This window comes from Schistocerca americana, chromosome X, assembly GCF_021461395.2.
Source record: "Schistocerca americana isolate TAMUIC-IGC-003095 chromosome X, iqSchAmer2.1, whole genome shotgun sequence".
NCBI lineage: Eukaryota > Metazoa > Arthropoda > Insecta > Orthoptera > Acrididae > Schistocerca > Schistocerca americana.
This window is the reverse complement of record NC_060130.1, coordinates 115,143,550-115,166,693: the sequence shown is the minus strand read 5'-3', so window position 1 is coordinate 115,166,693 and position 23,144 is coordinate 115,143,550. Positions and strand designations below refer to the sequence as shown.

General features: G+C 45.1%; 1 protein-coding gene across 2 annotated transcripts in view; it reads right to left on the bottom strand.

Moving 5' to 3' along the window:
- The window catches only part of LOC124555577 (linear gramicidin synthase subunit D-like), a 417,445-nt gene that overhangs the window by 244,415 nt on the left and 149,886 nt on the right, over positions 1–23,144 (bottom strand). The window contains exon 1 of one of the 2 annotated variants that reach the window (XM_047129539.1): positions 4,015–4,066. The exons of the other annotated variant lie outside the window; for it this stretch is intronic. Coding sequence (XP_046985495.1) covers positions 4,015–4,038 — 24 coding nt within the window. The 5' untranslated portion in view covers positions 4,039–4,066. Of the gene's footprint in view, positions 1–4,014; positions 4,067–23,144 lie in introns of those variants that run through there. 2 annotated transcript variants of the gene reach the window in all.

The following is a 23,144-nucleotide window of genomic DNA, read 5'->3' as shown; positions in this document are numbered from 1 at the left end:
AGGTGGACGGGGATTTGTGTTCAAACGTGTGTGAAATCTTATGGGACTTAACTGCGAAGGTCATCAGTCCCTAAGCTTACACACAACTTAACCAAATTATCCTAAGGGCAAACACACACACGCATGCCTGAAGGAGGACTCGAACCTCCGCCGGGACCAGCTGCACAGTCTATGACTGCAGCGCCCTAGACCGCTCGGCTAATCCCGCGCGGCGGGGGATTTGTAACGCCGCTCTTTTGAATCCGAGTCTTGTGTCTTTCCATTGCACCACCCCAGTCAATGCGACAGCAAAGATCCAGAAATGAGTTTAATTCCGATCTAGTGAGAACATTGCCCAGGAAAGTTATTTATTCATCTGTCTAGTGATACTCGTATTTTTAATGCTTGAACCTAATAAGTGATTAGTGGAGTACGCGATGCAAAGGTTTTCCCGATGCACTCACTATTACTATTTGCGACAAATTTAAAATTAATTCCATACAACAATACTCGTATTTTTACGCTGCAGAAATACTTTTGATTTATCAACTTAGATATTGGTTCAAATGGCTCTGAGCACTATGGGACTCAACTTCTGAGGTCATTAGTCCCCTAGAACTTAGAACTAGTTAAACCTAACTAACCTAAGGACATCACACACATCCATGCCCATGGCAGGATTCGAACCTCCGACCGTAGTGGTGTCGCGGTTCCAGACTGCAGTGCCTAGAACCGCGCGGCCACTTCGACTTCGATAATCTAAAAGCTTCTCAACCGACTGCTGTTGGACAACAAAGTTGCCAGAAACTTGTTTCGGAATGTACTATTTATACTAAAAGTTAATCAGCATATTTTTAGTGACCATTTAGGACACAAGAAATAACTTATATGTTATTTTCATACACATATACTTCAACATCCACATTTGAGCTAGCCAAAAGGTATTGATGAAGTTAAACGTTTCATCTACTACGTGTTTCTTAGAAACAATACGGGCGTAATTCAGAAGAATAGGGTAAAGAATCGGCAGAGACCTTGTCGAAATTAAGGGTGACCACGGGGACCTAAATCAGGTTTCCCGGACTGGGAATTGAACCCGCATTTCTTGACTACGAACCGAACATGGTGTTGCCATGGCCGGAATGGTTCCTTCGAAAAGTATATGGCCAACTTTGTATGCCACACTTGACCAGTCCGAACTTGTGTTTCGCGTCTAATGACACACGAAGCAAGCGCTTGTCTTCCTGAGTGTGATTTTAGTGCCTTAACATCCCAATTCAAATCCCTGCCAGGTCCCTCTGACTGAGATATTCTATGGTTCTCCTAAACTTCTTCAGGAGAATGTCGGGGTAGCTCCTTAAGCAAGTTCGTGGCCGATATCCTCCCCCCTCTAGCCGACTTGTTCGAAACTGGGTTTATGTCGAGACCAAGCAAAATGGAGGAGGAAATTGGCCACGGATTAGTTTAATGAAACGTTTCGGCATTCAGCCCAAGCAATTTTGATAACCCGTGGAAGTACTAAACCTGGATGCCCAGGTAGGGATTTGAAACTCGCTCCACTGCCAGAGGCGGGTAAGGCAGGCTGCTCCAAAAATATCCATTACGAGGATATGTATTAAGCTGAGGTTTTCACTAAGTTATAGCGGAACATGGAGTACATTTTCTGGCATACACAAGTAATTACTAAAGTTTATAGCTGCAGAGTTATTAGACAGACCGTCTTCTTTTTAAATGAAACTTAATTTTTCTGTGCCGTACTGCATCTGCAGCAGCAATTTGAGCAGCAGTTGTCACCACAGCGACGCAACGAACTGTCACAAATCGGTTACTTCAAGGACAGCTCCGAGTCGGACGCCTTTTAGCGTGTATTCCACTGACCTCAAACCACAGCCACTTGCGACTTCAGTGGTCTCAAGCGCGATCTCACTGGAGGGCAGGCTGGAGGTTTTCGTGTTTTCTGATGAAAACTGGTTTCGCCTTGGTGGCAGTGATGGCCGTGTGTTGGTTAGAAGGGCCTGCAATCAACCTCTCTGCGTGCTGGACACACTAGACCAATACCTGGAGCTATGGGCTGGGCTTCGATTTTGTACGACAGCAGCGGCACCCTCGTGCTTATCCCACGCACCCTGACTGCAAATTTGTTCGTCAGTCTACTGATTCGACCTGTTGTGCCGCCATTTATGAACAGCACTCCAGTGGGTGTTTACCAACAAGATAACGCTCGCCCACCTACCGCTCTTGTAACCCAAAATACTCTGCATAGAGTGGAAATATTGCGTTCGATCACCAGACCTGACTCCAATCGAGAACATTTGGGAAATCATCGGACGACAACTCCAGCGTCATCCACAACCAGCATTAACCGTCCCTGTATTGACCGACCAAATGCAACAGGCATGGAACTCAGTCCCATAAACTGATATCTGGCGCCTGCCATGCGTGCACTTTTCCATGCTTGCAGTCAACGTTCTGGCGGTTACACCGATTATTTATACACCAGCATTTCACATTTGTAATGGCTAATCTCGCGAGTACATTAATTTGTGATCTTGCAGTGTTAATCACTTAAATATGTTGCCTAGACAAATATGTTCGCGAAATTTCATTACTCTAAATTAATTGTTTTTTAGTGTTGCGATTTTTCCCGTCAGCGAATTACTCATATTATTCTAAGACAATGTTTCCGGATGTCTTAGAAGAAAAGAAAGAAAGTGTGTGTTTGTGTATGTATTGTGAGGTATCGATAGCATCGCGCTCCTGTTCATAGTAGAGTTTGCAGCCCGGCGCTTGTTACAGTCTTCGATGCGCGATTGTTACTCAGTGCCCGTGATGTTATCGCGCAAAGTTCGCTTCACTTTGGTATTTTTGTCTCTGACGGGTGGGGTGGCTACGGTATCGTAATATATCGGGCTTCAGTTCCCAAGTGAAGAGACGTTCCTGTTTTTAAAATTATGCGAAAATTTTATTTCGATAGGCGTCCGATCCTGGTAGCTGAGTGGTCAGCGCGGCGGAATGTCATGCCTAACGGCCACTCAGGGACTGGGTGTTGTGTTGTCCTTACCATCATCATTTTCATCCCCATCGACACGCAAGTCGCCGAAGTGGCGTCAACTCGGAAGGCGTGCTCCAGGCGAACGGTCTACCAGACGGGAGGCCCTAGCCACACGGCATTTCCAGTTCGATAGACGCCTTAATTAAGCTGTCCCAATTACGTGGAGACGGCACCACCACGGTGGTATTGTCGTATCTGACTTCACGATTTTAGTTCAGGCACTGCCGGACGACAGTGTATTTATTGGGATATATCAGTCAGTAAACAAGGACAGAGGTTTCACTTAAAGCAAGACTTAAGATCTGGTGTGTACCTCATTCGTCAGCCAGGAAACACCAATTGGATGTGCATTTCACGCACAAACGTCCTGGATTAGATAAAAAAAAGAAAAAAAATTGTTCTTCAAAAGCCGTTGGGAGTCTAACTCTGTAATAAGAAGAAAGCGAAGAGGAGGAGGAGTAGGAGATTATAGAGTTTAACGTCCCGTCGACAAAGAAGTCATTAGAGACGGAGCACAAGCTCGCATTAGGGAAGGATGGGGAAGGAAATCGGCCGTGCGCTTTCAAAGGGACCATCCTGGCGTTTGCCTGAAGCGATTTAGGGAAATCACGCAAAACCTTAATCAGGATGGCAGGATGCGGGTTTGAAGCATCGTCCTCCCGAATGACAGAAAGCGACTCAACAATACTGCAGTACGGATCGAGTCCAGGCAGCGAGCGCACATAAAAGCACCGTTCGCATAATCTGAAAAGAACTGCTTGGTAAGTCGGTCAGCAACGCGCAGAAATGGAATCGTCAACGCAGCTGATAACCCGAATATGTTGTATCTACCGACCACGGCGAGGTGCTCTCAGAAATTACCTAGGCTACAGAAATTATTGCTGGTCTAGTGGTTACTGGGTGACTAGTGAAAAGTGGACACAAAATATGGTGGTGATAAGGAAAGAGTGAAAGTAAAGTACGGTGAGGGTTGAGTACTGCACCTGAGCGGGCGGGCCGGGCGTCATTCTGTGGCGGGAGCGCACACACGACTGCTTAGACCAGACCTCGTCTCCTATGGCAAGGCAGGAAACAGCCAATCACAGCCCGCCACCCAATGTCACCGTTGCCCAACAGGGCGTCAGCTGGCTACCGCACCGCGCGCGCGCCGCCCGCCAATTGAAACCGCCGTGGGGTGGCGCCACATCGATTGTCTTATATCACGGCGCGCCACTAAATTTCCTGTCACTCTGTCGGTTACAGTGTCAAGCGGTTTGCTCTTTCGTAGCAGGAGGATTTTTCCAGAGCTCCCTTTCTGACTACTGATGCAGACACATTTATGACACATATTCTGAAAATGAGTTTCCATTTGCCTTAACCATCACAAATCGTCAAGCTTTTTAACATTAACATTTTACATCTACATCAATATTCTGCAAGCCAAATAACGGTGTGTGGCGGAGGCATGGGCGTCACCGCCGGAGAGGGGGGGGGGGGGGGGACGTGCCTCTCGAATAGTTTTTGAAAACCAGTAAAAATTAACAGTTAGCTGGATTTATTAACGTCCAAGTAAACCAAATCCACTTGCGTTTTCGCTAAAAAGACACTATTCCAAGTTTTAACGATTCTCTCGGTACGACTGCGAGTGTTGAAAGAGCGGTGTAGATAAGCACGAATCTTCTGGTTTTGCTGTAAGTTTGTAGGAAGGGTGGCCAGGAGGCAGACGGTTAACAATCTAACGCCACGTGATATTCACTTACAGTCCGGTGACGGTATGGTAGTACAGTTACTGTACAGTCAGTGTATGAGCCAAGAGAAATTACTATGAAGAGAGTTCAAGGCAATTCTTCAATACTGTCTTTCTTTAAAAGGAAAAGAGTGATGGTAATGAAAGGTTTATTACAGAATGTATTCCAGTTTACTCAGTCTCACCAGTACAATGTTGTAGAACACCGAGGTTGTAGCAATTTATCATCTGTTTTTAAACTGATTTAAATATAGCATGTAGCCTGTTATGTTCTACACAAATAATTAAAGATTTAGGACATAATACATAATAAACATACACACACTGGCGAGATATTTAAATGTTAGTACACACATCAAAAAAAGTTTTGCGTCGTCCCAATTCCCAGAACTCCTCAAGACAGACGTTGACTGTGCATATTGTATCAATATTGTATCACAGACACAGTCCCTTTGACTGTTCAGAGATGTCACTAAACCCGCTCAGAGATGTAAACAACCATGCAAGAGCAGCGCCTATTAGACGGAGGGGGTCCGACAGCCGATGAGTTCCAGTCAATCCCCCAGGAAGGAGGTACACGGCTCGTATTGTCTGCACTTCAGCCATGCCTAGACGGTCACTACCGCGGTTCGATCGCGTCCGCATTGTTACTTTGTGCCAGGAAGGGCTCTCAACAAGGGCAGTGTCCAGGCGTCCTGGAGTGAACCAAAGCAATGTTGTTCGGACATGTAGGCGATACAGAGACACAGGAACTGTCGGTGACATGCCTCGCTCAGGCCGCCCAAGGGCTACTACTGCAGTGGATGACCGCTACCTACGGATTATTGCTCGGAGGAACCCTGACTGCAACGCCACAGTGTTGACCAATGCTTTTCGTACAGCCATAGGACGTCGTGTTACGAGTCAAACTGCACTCCCAACGTCCATGGCGAGGTCCATCTCTGTAACCACGACACCATGCAGCGTGGTACAGATGGGTCCAACAACATGCCGAATGGACCGCTCAGGATTGGCATCACTTTCTCTTCACCCATGAGTGTCGCATATGCCTCCAGGTAGACAATCGTCGAAGACGTGTTTGGAGGCAACCCAATCAGGCTGAACGCCTTAGACACACTGTCCAGCGAGTGCAGCAAGGTGGAGGTTCCTTGCTGTTTTGGGATGGCATTATGTGGGGCCGACGCACGCCGCTGGTGGTCATGGAAGGCTCTGTAACGGCTGTACGATACGTGAATGCCATCCTCCGACCGATAGTTCAACGACATCAGCAGCATATTGGCGAGGCATTCGTCTTCATGGACGACAATTCGCGCCCCCATCGCGCAGATCTTGTGGATGTCTTCCTTCAGGATAACGACATCGCTCGTTTAGAGTGGCCAGCATGTTTTCCAGACACAAACCCTATCGGAATGCCTGGGATAGATTGAAAAGGGCTGTTTATGGAAGACGTGACCCATCAACTACCCTGAGGCATACACACCGAATCGCCGTTGAGGAGTGGGACAATCTGGACCAACAGTGCCTTGATGAACTAGTGGACAGTATGTCATGACGAATACAGGCATGCATCAGTGCAAGAGGACGTGCTACTGGGTATTAGAGGTACCGGTGTGTATAGCAATCTGAACCAGCATCTCTGAAGGTCTCCCTGTATGATGGTACTGAGTTGATGCGAAACGTTTTTTGACGTGTGTGTTATACAACTTCTTATACTCGGTAATCGCAAGATGCGTTTTAATCCAGGGTTAAAGTGGCAGCCCTAGGAGTTTGAAGTGCCATGGAATTATATGGTCTGTGGCATCCAGAATGCTCCAAAAAGTGGTTTTAGGCCTTAATTTTTTCAAAAGTTTTTAAGGGGATTTGCCGTTTAGAATGCCTTGAGATGTATACGCTGTCGTCGTGCCCCTCGCCCCTCCCCTCCCGCCAAATACACTCCTGGAAAGTGAAATAAGAACACCGTGAATTCATTGTCCCAGGAAGGGGAAACTTTATTGGCACATTCCTGGGGTCATACATCACATGATCACACTGACAGAACCACAGGCACATAGACACAGGCAACAGAGCATGCACAATGTCGGCACTAGTACAGTGTATATCCACCTTTCGCAGCAATGCAGGCTGCTATTCTCCCATGGAGACGATCGTAGAGATGCTGGATGTAGTCCTGTGGAACGGCTTGCCATGCCATTTCCACCTGGCGCCTCAGTAGGACCAGCGTTCGTGCTGGACGTGCAGACCGCGTGAGACGACGCTTCATCCAGTCCCAAACATGCTCAATGGGGGACAGATCCGGAGATCTTGCTGGCCAGGGTAGTTGACTTACACCTTCTAGAGCACGTTGGGTGGCACGGGATACATGCGGACGTGCATTGTCCTGTTGGAACAGCAAGTTCCCTTGCCGGTCTAGGAATGGTAGAACGATGGGTTCGATGACGGTTTGGATGTACCGTGCACTATTCAGTGTCCCCTCGACGATCACCAGTGGTGTACGGCCAGTGTAGGAGATCGCTCCCCACACCATGATGCCGGGTGTTGGCCCTGTGTGCCTCGGTCGTATGCAGTCCTGATTGTGGCGCTCACCTGCACGGCGCCAAACACGCATACGACCATCATTGGCACCAAGGCAGAAGCGACTCTCATCGCTGAAGACGACACGTCTCCATTCGTCCCTCCATTCACGCCTGTCGCGACACCACTGGAGGCGGGCTGCACGATGTTGGGGCGTGAGCGGAAGACGGCCTAACGGTGTGCGGGACCGTAGCCCAGCTTCATGGAGACGGTTGCGAATGGTCCTCGCCGATACCGCAGGAGCAACAGTGTCCCTAATTTGCTGGGAAGTGGCGGTGCGGTCCCCTACGGCACTGCGTAGGATCCTACGGTCTTGGCGTGCATCCGTGCGTCGCTGCGGTCCGGTCCCAGGTCGACGGGCACGTGCACCTTCCGCCGACCACTGGCGACAACATCGATGTACTGTGGAGACCTCACGCCCCACGTGTTGAGCAATTCGGCGGTACGTCCACCCGGCCTCCCGCATGCCCACTATACGCCCTCGCTCAAAGTCCGTCAACTGCACATACGGTTCACGTCCACGCTGTCGCGGCATGCTACCAGTGTTAAAGACTGCGATGGAGCTCCGTATGCCACGGCAAATTGGCTGACACTGACGGCGGCGGTGCACAATTGCTGCGCAGCTAGCGCCATTCGACGGCCAACACCGCGGTTCCTGGTGTGTCCGCTGTGCCGTGCGTGTGATCATTGCTTGTACAGCTCTCTCGCAGTGTCCGGAGCAAGTATGGTGGGTCTGACACACCGGTGTCAATGTGTTCTTTTTTCCATTGCCAGAAGTGTAATTTAGCGCTGTTGACTCCCGTGGACGAAGGCTGCCTCTGCTACCACCAAATCATCATCCTTCCTTCTTCCATTCCCGAATGACGAGTGGGAAGAGCGATTGTCGGTCTGTATTAGCTCGCATTTCTCAAATTTCCTGGTTGTGATCATTTCGCGAAACGTAAATGGGATGAAGTAATATGTTGTCCGACTCTTCCCGGAATGTACTCTGGTGAAATTTAATAGCAAAGCTCTCCGTGACTCACATCTCCCTCGTAGTGTCTGCTACTGAAGGTTGTTGAGCACTCCTGTAACGCTCTCGTGTGGACTAAACGATCCCAAGCCGAAACGCTCCGCTCTGCGTTGGATTTTATCTATCTCTTCTATCAGTCCTACCTGACAAGGGTTCCAGACTGATGAACACTACTCAAGGACCAGTCGAACAAGCGCCTTTTAAGACGCTTCTTTAGTGGATGAATTAAGTTTCATTAAGATTCTTCCTAGGAATCGTACCCTGGCATGTGCTTTTCCTACTATTTGTTTTATGTGGTCGTTACAATGAAGGTAATTCTGGATAGATACTCTTATATACTTTATGGCAGTTGCTGTTTCCTGCAATTTGTCATCAGTAATGTAGGTACACAGTAGTGGATTTCTTTTGTTATGTATGTGCAATATGTTACATTTATTTACATCCAGGGTCAACTGGGTCCCTGCACCATTCATGAACTTTCTCTGGGTCCTGGTGCAAATCGTTACTGTCTTCTGACATTGCTATCTTCTTATAGACAACTCCATCACCTGTGGACAGCTTTGAAAAACTCCGATGCATTATGCTAGATCATCTACACTGATCAGCCAGAGCATTATGACCACCGATCTACTATTTATATAAACCGGCTCAGGCGATAGCAGCGTCACCTGACTAGAGATTACAGCCAGCCAGACACACGCACGGTGCATGTATTACCAGTGAGCGTGCTGTCCGTGTGTAGAATGGGGAAAGGCGCGCTTGATCTACCTGAGTTTGACCGAGGTCAGATTGTGATGGCTCAGAGGCTCGGCACATGCATTTCGGGAACTACACGACTTGTCGGGTGTTCGTCGAGTGCTGTGGTGTCATAAACACGTGGCGAAACCGACGTCAAACCACGTCCAGACTTCGTGGGTTTGGGCAGCCACCCCTCGTTACAGATATCGGACGTTGTAAGCTGGGCATACTGGTAAAACAGGACAGGCGGCGAACTGTGGCGGTACTAACACCAGACTTTAACGCTGGGCACAGTACAAGCGTGTCTGCAGACACAGTGCCCGAACACTCGTAAGATGGACCTCCGCATCCGATATCAGCAACTACAACTGAAATGGGCACTGGACGTTGGTGTAGTGGCACAGTGTTGGGTGTTCTGATGAGTTCCGATACCTTCTTCATCATGCCGATGGGAGGGCGCGAATCCGTCGTCTTCCAGGGGAACAGCTCCTAGACACGTATGTTGTGGGATGGAGACGAGCAGGCGGTGGCTCCATTATGCTCTGGGCATTCATGTTGGCATCCATGAGTCCAGTGGAGCTCGTGGAAGGCACCATGACGGCCAAGGATTATCATACACTGGTTGCAGACCACGTTCACCCCTTCATGACGATCATGTTTCCCGAAGGCAGTAGCATTTTTCAACAAGATAATTCGCCTTGACTCAAGGCCAAGAATGTGACAGAGTAGTTCGAGGAACACAGGCGAGTTCCAGTTGATGTGCTGGCCGCTTAACTCGCCAGATCTGAACCCGATCGAACACATCTGAGATGTGATTGAACATAGCGTCAGAGCTCATCGCCCCCTCTCCGGAATTTACGGGAATTAGGTGACTTTAGTGTGCTGATGTGGTGCCAACGCCCTCTAATGATCTACTAAGGCATCACAGATTCGCTGCCACGACGAGTCACCGCTGTTATCCGTGCCAAAGAGTTATTAGGTTGGTGGTCATAATGTTCTGGTTGATATACTTTGTAAACAGTAACGCTCCTATCACACTTCCTTGGGGTACTCCAGAAATTACCATTCTGTTGCATATTCACCCACGCTTCTTCCTAACCCGACTTATTCATCGACTGTAAATTTGTCGATGTTGTTCCGTTAAGAGTGACGTGTTCAGTTCTGCCTGCAAGGAAGTATTGAATGCATTCGCAGATATGGTCTGATACTCGGTAAGCTCGTACTTTTTTTTTCAGTAAGCGGCAGTGTGGGAGAATATTAAATGCCTTCGGAAAACACCAAAAAAATATTGTGAGACAGTATACCAATAAATAAAATGTAACAGTGGGAATTTCTCAACTACTGTGAGGAATTACTGTATAGAATAGAAGATGTGTGCGAAAAGGAAACCTTTAACTTAGATTTGAAGATTTCTGGTTTATCACATTTTTAAAACCAAAGTTCTTCCTGTAATACGCTAATGTTATCTGCAGGTCTGACATTCAACTGTCAATTGATGATAGACTGATAATCCTAAATCCGATTTCTTATTAAATAAAGGTTGTTTTAGAATGTTATGAAAACCATTGTTTTTCCTTATGATACTGCAGTTCATGTACTGAAAGGAATTGCGTATAACGTGTTGTGTGACAGTTCCGTCCGCTCCGCATGACGCAAAGCGCAAAACACTTGCTTAAACGATCGGGAAGTGAGTCAGACGCAGATGGAATTCCCAGTGCCAATATGTCAACCTTGGCATGTCACACCGCGGCTTCTATACTAACGTAAGCTGCAGGGTCCCACATAAACGACTGGACTTGACAAAAGAAGGTCACCACTCTTTTCCGGATCATAATCATAAAATAAGTCTAGTGTTCCACCGTCCTTCAAAATGGGGTCCATTTTCGTTAAAAAATTCCGAGCGTAATATTGGAATTGCATCAGAGGCTACATGGAGAAACATGGTTCACTAGCAAAACACTGCACCCTTTGTCAGCATGACTGATGTTCGAATTCCGGTCCGGCAGTTGAACATAATCGTAATTTGCTTATATAATTGTAGGAGAACCGCTGGATGGATGATCTGAACACTTTCTTCCGTTGCCGACTTTGTAAGTTCTACTGATGTCGGAACTTGCGCTATGAAGCAGAATGGTCTGAGAGGGTTTAACGTCTCATCGATACTGGGTTGAGTAAAGACGAGCTCCTAGCTGAATTGCACATCAAAGAGAGGAAGTAAACTCTGATATTGAAGGAACCATACAGAGAATGATGAAAACGTAAATGTACATGACCAGACGAGGGCTGGAACACCCCTGGTCTCGAATACTAATCCACTGTGTTCACCCGGTCTCTAAGCGGGAATAGTCCCTACAGATGGAATTTTCGAGAAAGTTATATGACACAGAATTTATGAACCGCATATAGTAATTAAAATTTCCAGATCTTAATAATCATAAAATGAGGAGGATAATGAAACCTCTTACTGTATATCAAAAAAATTGTGTCGTTTGTATTAGACAAGATTCGAGTTAGACTTTATGAAGTTGGATTCATACATACGATAAAGGAAAATGGCTAAACGACATATTGTGCCAATATCTATGTTGCTTTAGCTTTCAGAGGGATTTTGGAAACTAAATCATCGGGTAGCAGTTAATCGTCTCAAAGTAGCTTGTAGAAAGAACCCTACAGCTACAGTTAAAGAATGCCTCCACTGCGGGAAAGATACTCAAATCTGACAACAGGAAAACAGCGGTGTTCTTCGCTCTAAATTAAAACAAGCACTAAACATTTCCTTTGTTGGCAATCCAAAACAATGTGATATCATTCTGCAAAAGTGGACAAATAGTTTATAGAATGATGTTAACCACTTTCTGTTAATTATTTGTATCCCTTTGTCGATCTGATCATACAACTCTCTCTTACAGTTCCACCAAACTCTTGAGGTTTGACACTAGTTAGTAGATGGGTTTGTAGCCCGTATTCATAATTTATTTTCCAAAGAATTACAGATCTCATGTCGGACATTAAATATTCAAACCATGTGCGATAAAGAACGAACTGACACTACATTTACCAGATAAGCTTCCACTTTAGAAGGTCTAATCGAATAATGCGTGAAATTTTTTCTTCTGAAATATATGTGAAATTATGTGTTTATTTGAAATAGTAGGTTTCGTGCAAACTGTTCGTGGAAAAAGAGAGAGAAGAGATTGAATATAAATGAAATTCAATCTAAGAAACAAATGATTCAAGCAATATATTCTCTCGAGACTTGTACACCTGGAAGAAGGTTCTCACTGCCCGCGATGATGTGAGAAAATGAATAAAGATTGTGCAGATAGTTTTTTCTAACCAAATAAACAATTATTTTGAGAGATTTCAGTTTAACCACCTCAGATAAGTAAAAATTCTGTCTCTGTAACGCAATGCACCAGACAAACATCATCAATATTTCAGGATAAAATACATTGTAAAGTAGATACTTATTTCTTAATCGGTTTTGCTGACCAAAATATTTATACTCGATATGATCATCACATAAATTTCAGTGTCCGGAGTCCAGAAAAAAATTTGTTTATCTCTAAAATGAAATCATGTTGCTGATACGCGATAATTATAATACAAATAATTTTTCATTATTGAATATGGAACTACGTTTGGCAAGTGTTTAATGTTGAAACTTATAAGATTTTCCGTATTGCAAGACATATGAAAAGAAGTTCATCAACAAAAAGTCAGAAATGATCCATAGCAACAATTTTTCACCAAAAGTTATGAAAACGATAGTGAAAACAAATAAAGACTAAACAGTGGCTTCGTTGTTCTCAAACTAAGTTTTAATGTTCATCGTCAATACAACACTGTAATATAGCACCAAATTCGTTTTCAAGAAAACTATCGCGTTTTTTTCATCCGAAAACACTAACATAATTTTTTCCAAAGGCAGAGAAACATTTTTTGCATAAATTTTCACCGTGTTGATTGTAAGCTGCGGAAAGTAATCTTCTTGGCAGCAGTTTGTAATGAAGATTAGTTTGAAGTGCTTCAACCTGAAGTCTGACAAAACAATGTATTCCTCTACCACAAGTCTTCGGATATTGATTTGGTTCGTTCCTTCTGCGATATTTCCACTGTACATGACTGCTGGCAGCGATGTTCACGAGAACGTACGATCGCAAGACCGTCCTCCGGACTGCCACGTGGCACTACTGAGAAGGAAGACCATCGTGATCGGCTTGTAGCTCTGGCGCATCGTACTGCATCTGCAGCACCAGCCTGAGAAGCAGTTGGCACCACAGTGATACAACGAACCGTTACAAATCGGTTACTTGAAGGACAGCGCCGAGCCAGACTCCTTGTAGCATGCATTCCACTGACCCCAAACAACCACCATTTGCTACTTCACTGGTGTCTCGCGAAAGCTCATTGGAGGACAGGGTGGAGGTCTGTCGTGTTTTACGATGAAAGCTGGTTTTGTCTCATGCCATTGGTGGCCGTGTGTTGGTTAGAAGGAGGAATTGTAACCAATCGGACTGCGTGCTAGACACGCTGGACCTACACCTAGATTTACGGTCTGGTGTGCGATTTCGTATTACAGCAGGGGCACTCTTGTGATTATCTTACGCACCCTGATTGAAAATTTGTACGTCAGTCTGGTCTTTCGACATGTTATGCTTCCATTCACGAACAGCATTCCACGGGGTGTCTTTCAACTGGATAACGCTCGCCCACATACCGCTGTTGTAACCGAACATGCTCTACAGAGTGTCGACGTGTTGCGTTGGCCAGATCGATGGCCAGATCTGTCTCTAATCGAGCGCATATGGGACATCATAGGACGACTACTCCGGTGTCATTCACAAACAGCATTAACTGTTCCTGTATTTGTCGACGAAATGCAACAGGCATGGAACTCTGGAAACCCATCCCACAAATTGACATCCGGCACTTGTAAAACACAATGCATGCACGTTTATAAGCTTGTATTCAACATTCTGGCGGTTGCACTAGCTATTAATGTATCAGCATTTCACATCTGCAATGGCTTATGTCGCGCTTATATTAACCTGTGATGTTGCTACGTCAATAACCTAAATATGTTACCTAGGCAAACTTATTCCCGAAATTAAATTACTCCACATTAACTAGTTTCGTTGTGGCGATTTTTTTTTCTGACAGTGTACTAACTTGTAACCTAATCACAACAATGTTTACACCTATGTATTACATACAGTAAGGAATATAAAATAAACATTTAGCTACATGCAGTTAAGTGTAAATCGTGTAAACTGTACAACAATGTCGAAATAAATGGAGTTTTATTTACGTGTATTATATTCATTACTGTACGTGATACGTAGTTGCGCCGGCCGATCTGGCCGAGCGGTTCTAGGCGCTTCAGTCTGGAACCGCGAGACCGCTACGGTCGCAGGTTCGAATCCTGCCTCGGGCATGGATGTGTGTGATGTCCGTAGGTTAGTTAGGTTTAAGTAGTTCTAAGTTCTAGGGGACTGGTGACCTCAGATGTTATAGTGCTCAGAGCCATTTGAACCATTTTACGTAGTTGCGGACACTCCTGCACTGAAGTTTATTTAGCTAAGAACCTGTAGCAAACGGTATGTGTACTGTATTTCGGGAATGAAGCGTATGATCATCGCCGTTCCTTACCCTACGAACAGAGAGCTGTATTAAATGCATGGCATCTGTGAGATATACATTATCGATAAAAACCACTAAAGTAGTAAAGTCTTTGATAACCTCTTTGCAATATGTTGGGACAGCTTTTTTGTACTTCAGTCTGCATGTGGACATATCACGAACATGAATTTGACGTGGATGATATGTGGATTCTCAGTGATTGTTTGTTTAGTGCGTAGTTACATTAAATTGTAAAAGTTCTGTCACAATTTGATACAGATCACGTTAATATCTATATGTGAGCTGCTGAATTGATTTGCTTGATTTGCGTGCTACACGTACTGCGATATGTCACATAGAGGTTATCCGGATGTAAGTTCTAGGTTGTGCTCTATGTTGTATCGACAACAGGCGATGAAAGAAATTGCCGTCCTATTATTAGAGTAATTTGTCGTTTTAGAATGTATTATCTTGATCCTTAGGACAGTATCGGTCTCATTTTATTCCAAGTAGATTCACTCTTGTGACTACACCAACTACCAACAAGGAGCAGAGATTTCCGACACATATTTTTTCCAAAAGATGATTTCAGAACTTCGTTTAATCATCTCGCCACTCAAAAAGATTGTGCAGTCCTTAGCACACTGGACTCATTCTGATATTCGGGAGGAGTGTGGTTTATTCCAATCGACACATTTAGATTTTGGTTTACTGCGATGCCGTTTGGCAGATGCCGGAGTGTATGCGGATTTCCTCCGTTAGCCTTGTCCATTTAGAGCTTATGCTCCCTGTGAAGTAACTTCGTCGTCAGCCTATGTTAAACTGTTTACTTTCTCTCTTCGGACATTCACAAACTTAACCCTCATTATCTGTATGTAGATTTTCTTTAATTTGTTGTTTAATGGTTAACACAAATGTACCGATTTTTCCGCCGGAAGCAGAAACTTTTTTCCGTGGTTGTTATGATGGAGATCACTAACAATGGAGTGTCTTATCCGTTCACAAACGGAGCGGAAAATTTTTGAATATTTTGTATACACCTTAGATAAAACACGGGGATGGATAGATGTTATTTACAGACTTAGCGCAATGAAATCCACTGTGTGAGCCTGATTTTGAGCCTTAACGTTTGGTCCAGGCAGCCTCTTTTATGAGAAAATAATTTTCGAGACATTATAAGAAATATAATTTAAAATGGATTAAATAACTGAAACGTATAACGTCCCTTTCTTTACAGGCTCGTTGCTTGCCGTCTTGTAGATCTGTTCATTGGCTGGCTCTGAGCACTATGGGACTCAACATCTTAGGTCATAAGTCCCCTAGAACTTAGAACTACTTAAACCTAACTAACCTAAGGACATCACACACACCCATGCCCGAGGCAGGATTCGAACCTGCGACCGGAGCGGTCACGCGGTTCCAGACTGAAGCGCCTTTAACCGCACGGCCACACCGGCCGGCATCTGTTCATTCTTTCTTGTCCTAAAGCAGGATGCGGTATGAATCGAGAAATTGAATTTAATCGTCACACACTGTGTTTCCGATGGACAATAACCATTTATTAATGTTAGCTTTATCCACTGCAATCAAACTTGCATGTCATTGCTTTTAATTGATCTGCCTGACCACCAGTTTAATTAAACCTTGAACCACCATGCGCGACCAAGTTTCTTATCACCCGCAGACGAATTATATCAAAGTCAAATTGCCGCCACCGACCTGTACAATCATTCACTACGTCCGCCAACCAACGACTGTGCCTACCGACTCGTGCCCACGGCGCTAAAAACAGGGCAAAACACGCGTGCTGTCGTGGCCAGGAATGCAATTTTATTTATTCTAACAACTCGTCGACGTTTCCTTTCTCTAGGTTCGCATGCACTTTTCATATTCGGACGAGCTGTGGGAACAACTACCTTGTATTGTATTGTATGTTAAGCGAGGACCTAGAAACGACGGAGAGGCTCCGTCCCCGCCGCAGCCGCAGTGGTCCACAACGTCACGACGACTACTGCAGTCCACTTCACCCCTCCGCCACCCCACACCGAACCCAGGGTTATTGTGCGGTTCGGCCCCCGGTGGACCCCCCCAGGGAACGTCTCACACCAGACGAGAGTAACTCCTATGTTTACGTGGTAGAGTAATGTTGGTGTACGCGTACGTGGAGAACTTGTTTGCGCAGCAATCGCCGACATAGTGTAACTGAGTCGGAATAAGGGGAACCAGCCCGCATTCGCTGAGGCAGATGGAAAACCGCCTAAAAACCGTCCACAGACAGGCCGGTTCACCGGACCTCGACAAAAATCCGCCGCGGGTTCGTGCCGGCGAGCAGGCGCTCCTTCCCGCCCGGAAAGTCGTGCGTTAGACCGCACGGCCAACCGAGCGGGCTACAGCTATCTTACAAACGCGTATTTATTTTTTCAAACTTCGGATGAATGAGTAATAGTTGTGGATTTGAGATATAGTCTAAACGGCATAGTAAACATAACAGTAGACAATGAGCGATATTTGTCGGGTAGTTAGTCTCCACTACAACAGAACACATGTGGCCTCAGTTTCAGTTGATTGAAATACTACCACTACTAACGTTGAGAACACGTGGAGCATTGGACGCTGGTATTCGGATAACTCCACGTATTGACGGAAATTATTACAACCATGGGGCACATGAGATGATACTTTAAAACTTCGCGATCTCTGGAACAATTCACTTGGGTCGTGGGACGGCTTTAACATCTGGGATTCAGTGTGTGAGACTGTCGCGCTCTGCCAATGCGTATACCTCCGCGGACTGTGTGAAGTCTGCTGTCCGTGTTCACAGTCACATACCTGGTCTATCTCTTACACCGCGCCCTTCCGGGTAAGCTTCACGTTTCTGTTTCCGGGTCCTTTACTGTCTACGGTGATGTAAGGTAAACGATGAGTATTTCGAACGATTTTGCACTCATGCAAAAGTGTCTCCTATATGGAACTCGTGTTCTCTATACATGCCATATCTAATCTTAAGCATAATCTTTAAATAAACTTGTGGTGTCACCGCCAGACACCACACTTGCCAGGTGGTAGCTTTAAATCGGCCGCGGTCCATTAGTACATGTCGGACCCGCGTGTCGCCACTGTGTGATCGCAGACCGAGCGCCACCACAAGGCAGGTCTCGAGATACGGACTAGCACTCGCCCCCAGTTGTACGGACGACATTGCTAGCGACTACACTGACGAAGCATCGCTCATTAGCCGAGCAGATAGTTAGAATAGCCTTCAGCTAAGTCCATGGCTACGACCTAGCAAGGCGCCATTAGCCTTACATTGCAATTGATAATTATCGTCTAAAGCATGTCTCAACAAGAACGATGTATACAACAAGGATGGATTAAAGTTAAGTGTTCCAAAAGCAACGTACTTTTCTTTATAGCATTCATTGAGCGTCCTGTTTCAGACTTCACGATATTCTGCGTGAGCTTATAGCGTGCATATCGGCCCCCTCAAAATAACACTGTGTCGGCACTTCTGTCGACACATCAAAACTGATAATCAGTTTTGTGCTTCTGTCCGAAGTCATCTCACACTCGTGCAGTGACTGGCATTCAGTAATAAAGTTGTAGAGTTTCGGCACGAAACAGTATCCAAAGGATTTTCACGGAATATTAATACCCAGTTCAGTTAATTCCTGGTTTCCGTGAAGATCTTTTCCCAGACATCCACACATTGTTCCATAGTGTATAGTCAATATTCGAATCATAGCATTGTGATTTATTTCCATGTGTTTTCGTGGGAAGTAGTGATGTAACGCCCCTTCTCTTCTGAGGGTACTGTATGCAGTATGTATCTGAGACGTGCGAATGACTGAGGAACGCTTGTGCAGGGTAGTCGGGTTTCTACTATTGTAGTATGATAATGGAAACGATAGTAGTGAAAACTGATGACCGCTGCTACTACTTCACTGAAATAGCATCAAAGGCGCTACCGAGCTTAATGTCTCCATTCGATGAGCGGATCACCACCGACAGTGTTACGTGAGATGTTGCACCAAGTTGGGGAGTTATCCCTGAATAAGCCATGCAGGCTGATGTTCAGGAACTGTACGTCGCTACTAATCTTTCTCTTGCCAAGTAAATACTGCATAAAGTCATCCGTAGCTCCAAAACCTTCTCAGTGTCATCCGTTCTAGCCACCTGCGTCTAAAACAAGATGTGTAATGTATGAGATCCTAAACAATGCAAAAACTGTGAAGTGTGTGAATATGTAATCTTGATTTCATCACATTAATTTCTCTCGTTGTTACTTATTCACAGACTTTAGCCTGGAACCTCCGGAATAAAAACTCTCTTCGCTGTCTATTTACTCCTCTCTACTACTCTCTTTCTATATCTGATCTCTTAATTATTATATAAAGTAGTCAAAATTAAACTGACGCTGAAAATATTTCATCCACATTAAGACAGACAACCCAACGTAGCTCATCCGCACCTGGGACAGGCGATGTAAGTTGCGTTGCCTATATAATGTGCATGAGATACAGGGCTACTCGAAACGAAGGAACAGATTTCAAATATTTATTGCTTCCAAAGTGAAAAAGATAGACACGCAATTCCAACGTTCCTGGAAAGAGAAAAGTTCAAATATTTATACAGTCAATGTGAACATCATGTGTTACACGACAAATATCAAAACGGTGGCTCATTTCCTGCCACACACAGAGCAGCTGATATCTCGGTATCGAATTCATAGCTTCAGCAGTGTGGTGTCGCAGACTTTCAAGAGTGTCAGGCATAGGGAGGGTGAAAACCCGGTCTTTTACGTAACCTCACAGATAAGTCACAAGGTGTGAGGTCTGGGACGTTAAATTGGAAGAGGAGAGGCAGAAGATGAACTTCATCGCCGGCGCCCTCCAAGACCTCCAGACCTCACAAAAATGGCTCTGAGCACTATGGGACTCAACTGCTGTGGTCATAAGTCCCCTAGAACTTAGAACTACTTAAACCTAACTAACCTAAGGACAGCACACGACACCCAGCCATCACGAGGCAGAGAAAATCCCTGACCCCGCCGGGAATCGAACCCGGGAACCCGGGCGTGGGAAGTGAGAACGCTACCGCACGACCACGAGATGCGGGCCAGACCTCACACCTTGTGACTTTTATCTGTAGGGCAAAGTAAAAGATTGCGTTTTGATCCCCCTATACCTAACACTCTTGAAAGTCTGCGACATCACGTTGAGGAAGCTGTCGATTCGATAGCGAGAGGTCAGCTGCTTCGTGTGTTTGTTAGGAAATGAGCCACCGTTTTGATATTTGTTGAGTAACACATTGTGCTCGCACTGAATGCATAAAAATTTGAATTTTTTCCCCAGAAATATTGGAATTGTGTTTTTTATCTTTTGTAGTTTGGAAGGAAATATATGTTTGAAATTTGTTTCTTCTTTTTGAATAGCCCTGTATTTTGCAAGCCTGATCTATTTTGCCGGCCCTGTAATTCTGTCTGTCTATTTTCATTACTCTTCTCTTTCAAAGTTTTGTTTTGTCGGATCCTTGATTGTATCATCAAATGTTCAAATGTGTGTGAATTCCTAAAGCACCAAACGGCTGAGGTCACCGGTCCCTTGACTTACACACTACTTTAACTTCTACTAAGAACAAGACACACACTCATGCCCGAGGGAGGACTCGAACCTCCAGCGGGAGGGACCGCACAATCCGTGACACGGCGCCTCAAACCGCGTGGCCACTCGGCTCGGGTTGTATCATCACTTAACTCCTGCTTTAAAGATAAAATTTCGTCATTACCCGCTGCTAAATAAAGCGCTTAAGGTACATTCTAAATTTATGTACACCTAGTACTGAGCTATTGTTACTGTATTTGTGCAAGCTTTACACTGTATGATTTTGTGCAAGAGGAAATTAACAAAGAACGAATAGCAAGAATTAAGAATAGCTTTCGGAGTACTAACTTGATCAAGCGAAATATTTTACAACTAAATAAAATTATTACTATGTGAAGGCGATAGTACTGTTGTTATTTCGACAGGTTTTAACTCTCTGTACTTGCCAAATTCTAGTAGAAAGACATCTTCTCGAGCCTGCGTGAAATACTGAAAGCGCATGATGGGCCTTCGGTAACATTAGGTAACTGCTTTTCACAAACAGTGCTTTACCAGACTGAAACATCCGAGAAAACCTCAAGGACAGTAATTCTCCCTCAATATTCCGAGGTCGACAGTGGCTCTCATACATAACAGCAACATTTATGAAAGAAGGTGTATGACAGCGGACTTTTTAACTAAGCCTTTTCGATTTCTCTCAGAAAAAGATCTGTCTCTTTGCAACGTAGTGTGTGCCAAATATTCTTCAAAAAATGGTTCAAATGGCTCTAAGCACTATGGGACTTCACATCCTAGACTTAGAACTACCTAACTAACCTAAGGACATCACACACATCCATGCCTGAGGTAGGATTCGAACCTGCGACCGTAGCAGCAGCGCGGTTCCGGACTGAAGCGCCTAGAACCGCTCGGCCCAGCGGCCGGCAAATATTCTTCCTTCCAAGGAAAAGTGCACAGAGCTTAACATCGGAGCCAAAGGGAAAGAACCTCTGTTTAGTGGCTAAAACAGAGGTTCACCAAAAATCGTCCTTCCCACGTACTATTCGCGAATGGAACAGGAAAGGGGGAAGTGGAACCAAAAGTGCCTTCCGCCACACGCCGTAAGGTCGTCTGCGGAGTGTGGATGTACATGTAGGCCAGAGATAACTCTGCATCCTATCTGTAGGAGCGAATTATGAAATTCGACTTTACTTCTATCAACTACAAAACGGTTTAAACCCTTACGTCCTCTAGGCAAATCATCTTAGACGGCGAAGTTCAGACAGATTTGTGCTTTGTCTCATCTCAAATGTCGGATATAAACTATTAGTGTGTTAGGATATTTCATTTATTTCCTTTCAACAATTTCGTGTTAGGCATTTGAACTACGCCTCGAATGTACATAGATCCGCTGACTAAATACACTCTAAGACAAAAAAAGAAAAATGCACTACGAAGGAATTATCCGAATGAGACGAAAACCGTTAGATGTGAGTACGTGTAAGGACATACAAATGATTGTCGTTGCTGTTGTGGTCTTCAGTCCAGAGATTGGTTTGATGCAGCTCTCCATGCTACTCTGTCCTGTGCAAGCTTCTTCATTTCCAAGTAACTACTGCAACGTACATCCTTCTGAATCTGCTCTGTGGATTCATCTCTTCGTCTACCTCTACTATGTTTACCCTCCACGACACCCTCCAATACTGAATTGGTGATCCCTTGATGCCTCAGAACGTGTCCTACCAACCGGTCCCTTCTTTCAGTCAGGTTGTGCCACAGTTCCCTCTTCTTCCCAATTCTATTCAGTACCTCCTCATTAGTTAACGTGATCTATCCATCTAATCTTCAGCATTCTTCCGTAGCACCACATTTCGAAAGCTTCTACTCTCTTCTTGTCTAAACTATTTACCGTAAATGTTTCACTTCTATACATGACTACACTCCATACAAATATTTTGAGAAAAGACTTCCTGACACTTAAATCTATACTCGATGTTAACAAATTTTTCTTCAGAAACGCTTTCTTTGCCATTGCCAGTCTACATTTTATACCCTCCCTACTTCGACCATCATCAGTTACTTTGCTCCGCAAATAGCAAAACTTATCTACTACTTTAAGTGTCTCATTTCCCAATCTAATACCCTCAGCATCACCTGACTTCAGTCGAGTACATTCCATAATCCTCGTTTTGCTTTCGATGATGTTCACGTTATATCCTCCTTTCAAGACACTGTCCATTCCGTTCAATTGCTCTTACAGGTCCTTCGCTGTCTCTGACGGAATTACAATGTCATTGGCAAACTTACAAGTTTTTATTTCTTCTCCATGGATTTTAATTCCTGCTCAAAATTTTTCTTCTCCTTTCCTTAATATATCTTCTAAGATAAGTCGTAGGGTCAGTACTGCCTCGTGTGTTCCCACATTTCCACGGAATCCAAACTGATCTTCCCCGAGTTCGGCTTCTACCAGTTTTCCCATTCGTCGGTGAAGAATTCGTGTTAGTGGAATGAGATTTTCACTCTGCAGCGGAGTGTGCGCTGATATGAAACTTCCTGGCAGATTAAAACTGTGTGCCCGACCGAGACTCGAACTCGGGACCCTTGCCTTTCGCGGGCAAGTGGTCCACCAACTGAGCCACCGAAGCACGACTCACGCCCGGCACTCACAGCTTTACTTCTGCCAGTACCTCGTCTCCTACCTCGCAGGAGAGCTTCTGTAAAGTTTGGAAGGTAGGAGACGAGGTACTGGCAGAAGTAAAGCTGTGAGTGCCGGGCGTGAGTCGTGCTTCGGTGGCTCAGTTGGTGGAGCACTTGCCCGCGAAAGGCAAGGGTCCCGAGTTCGAGTCTCGGTCGGGCACACAGTTT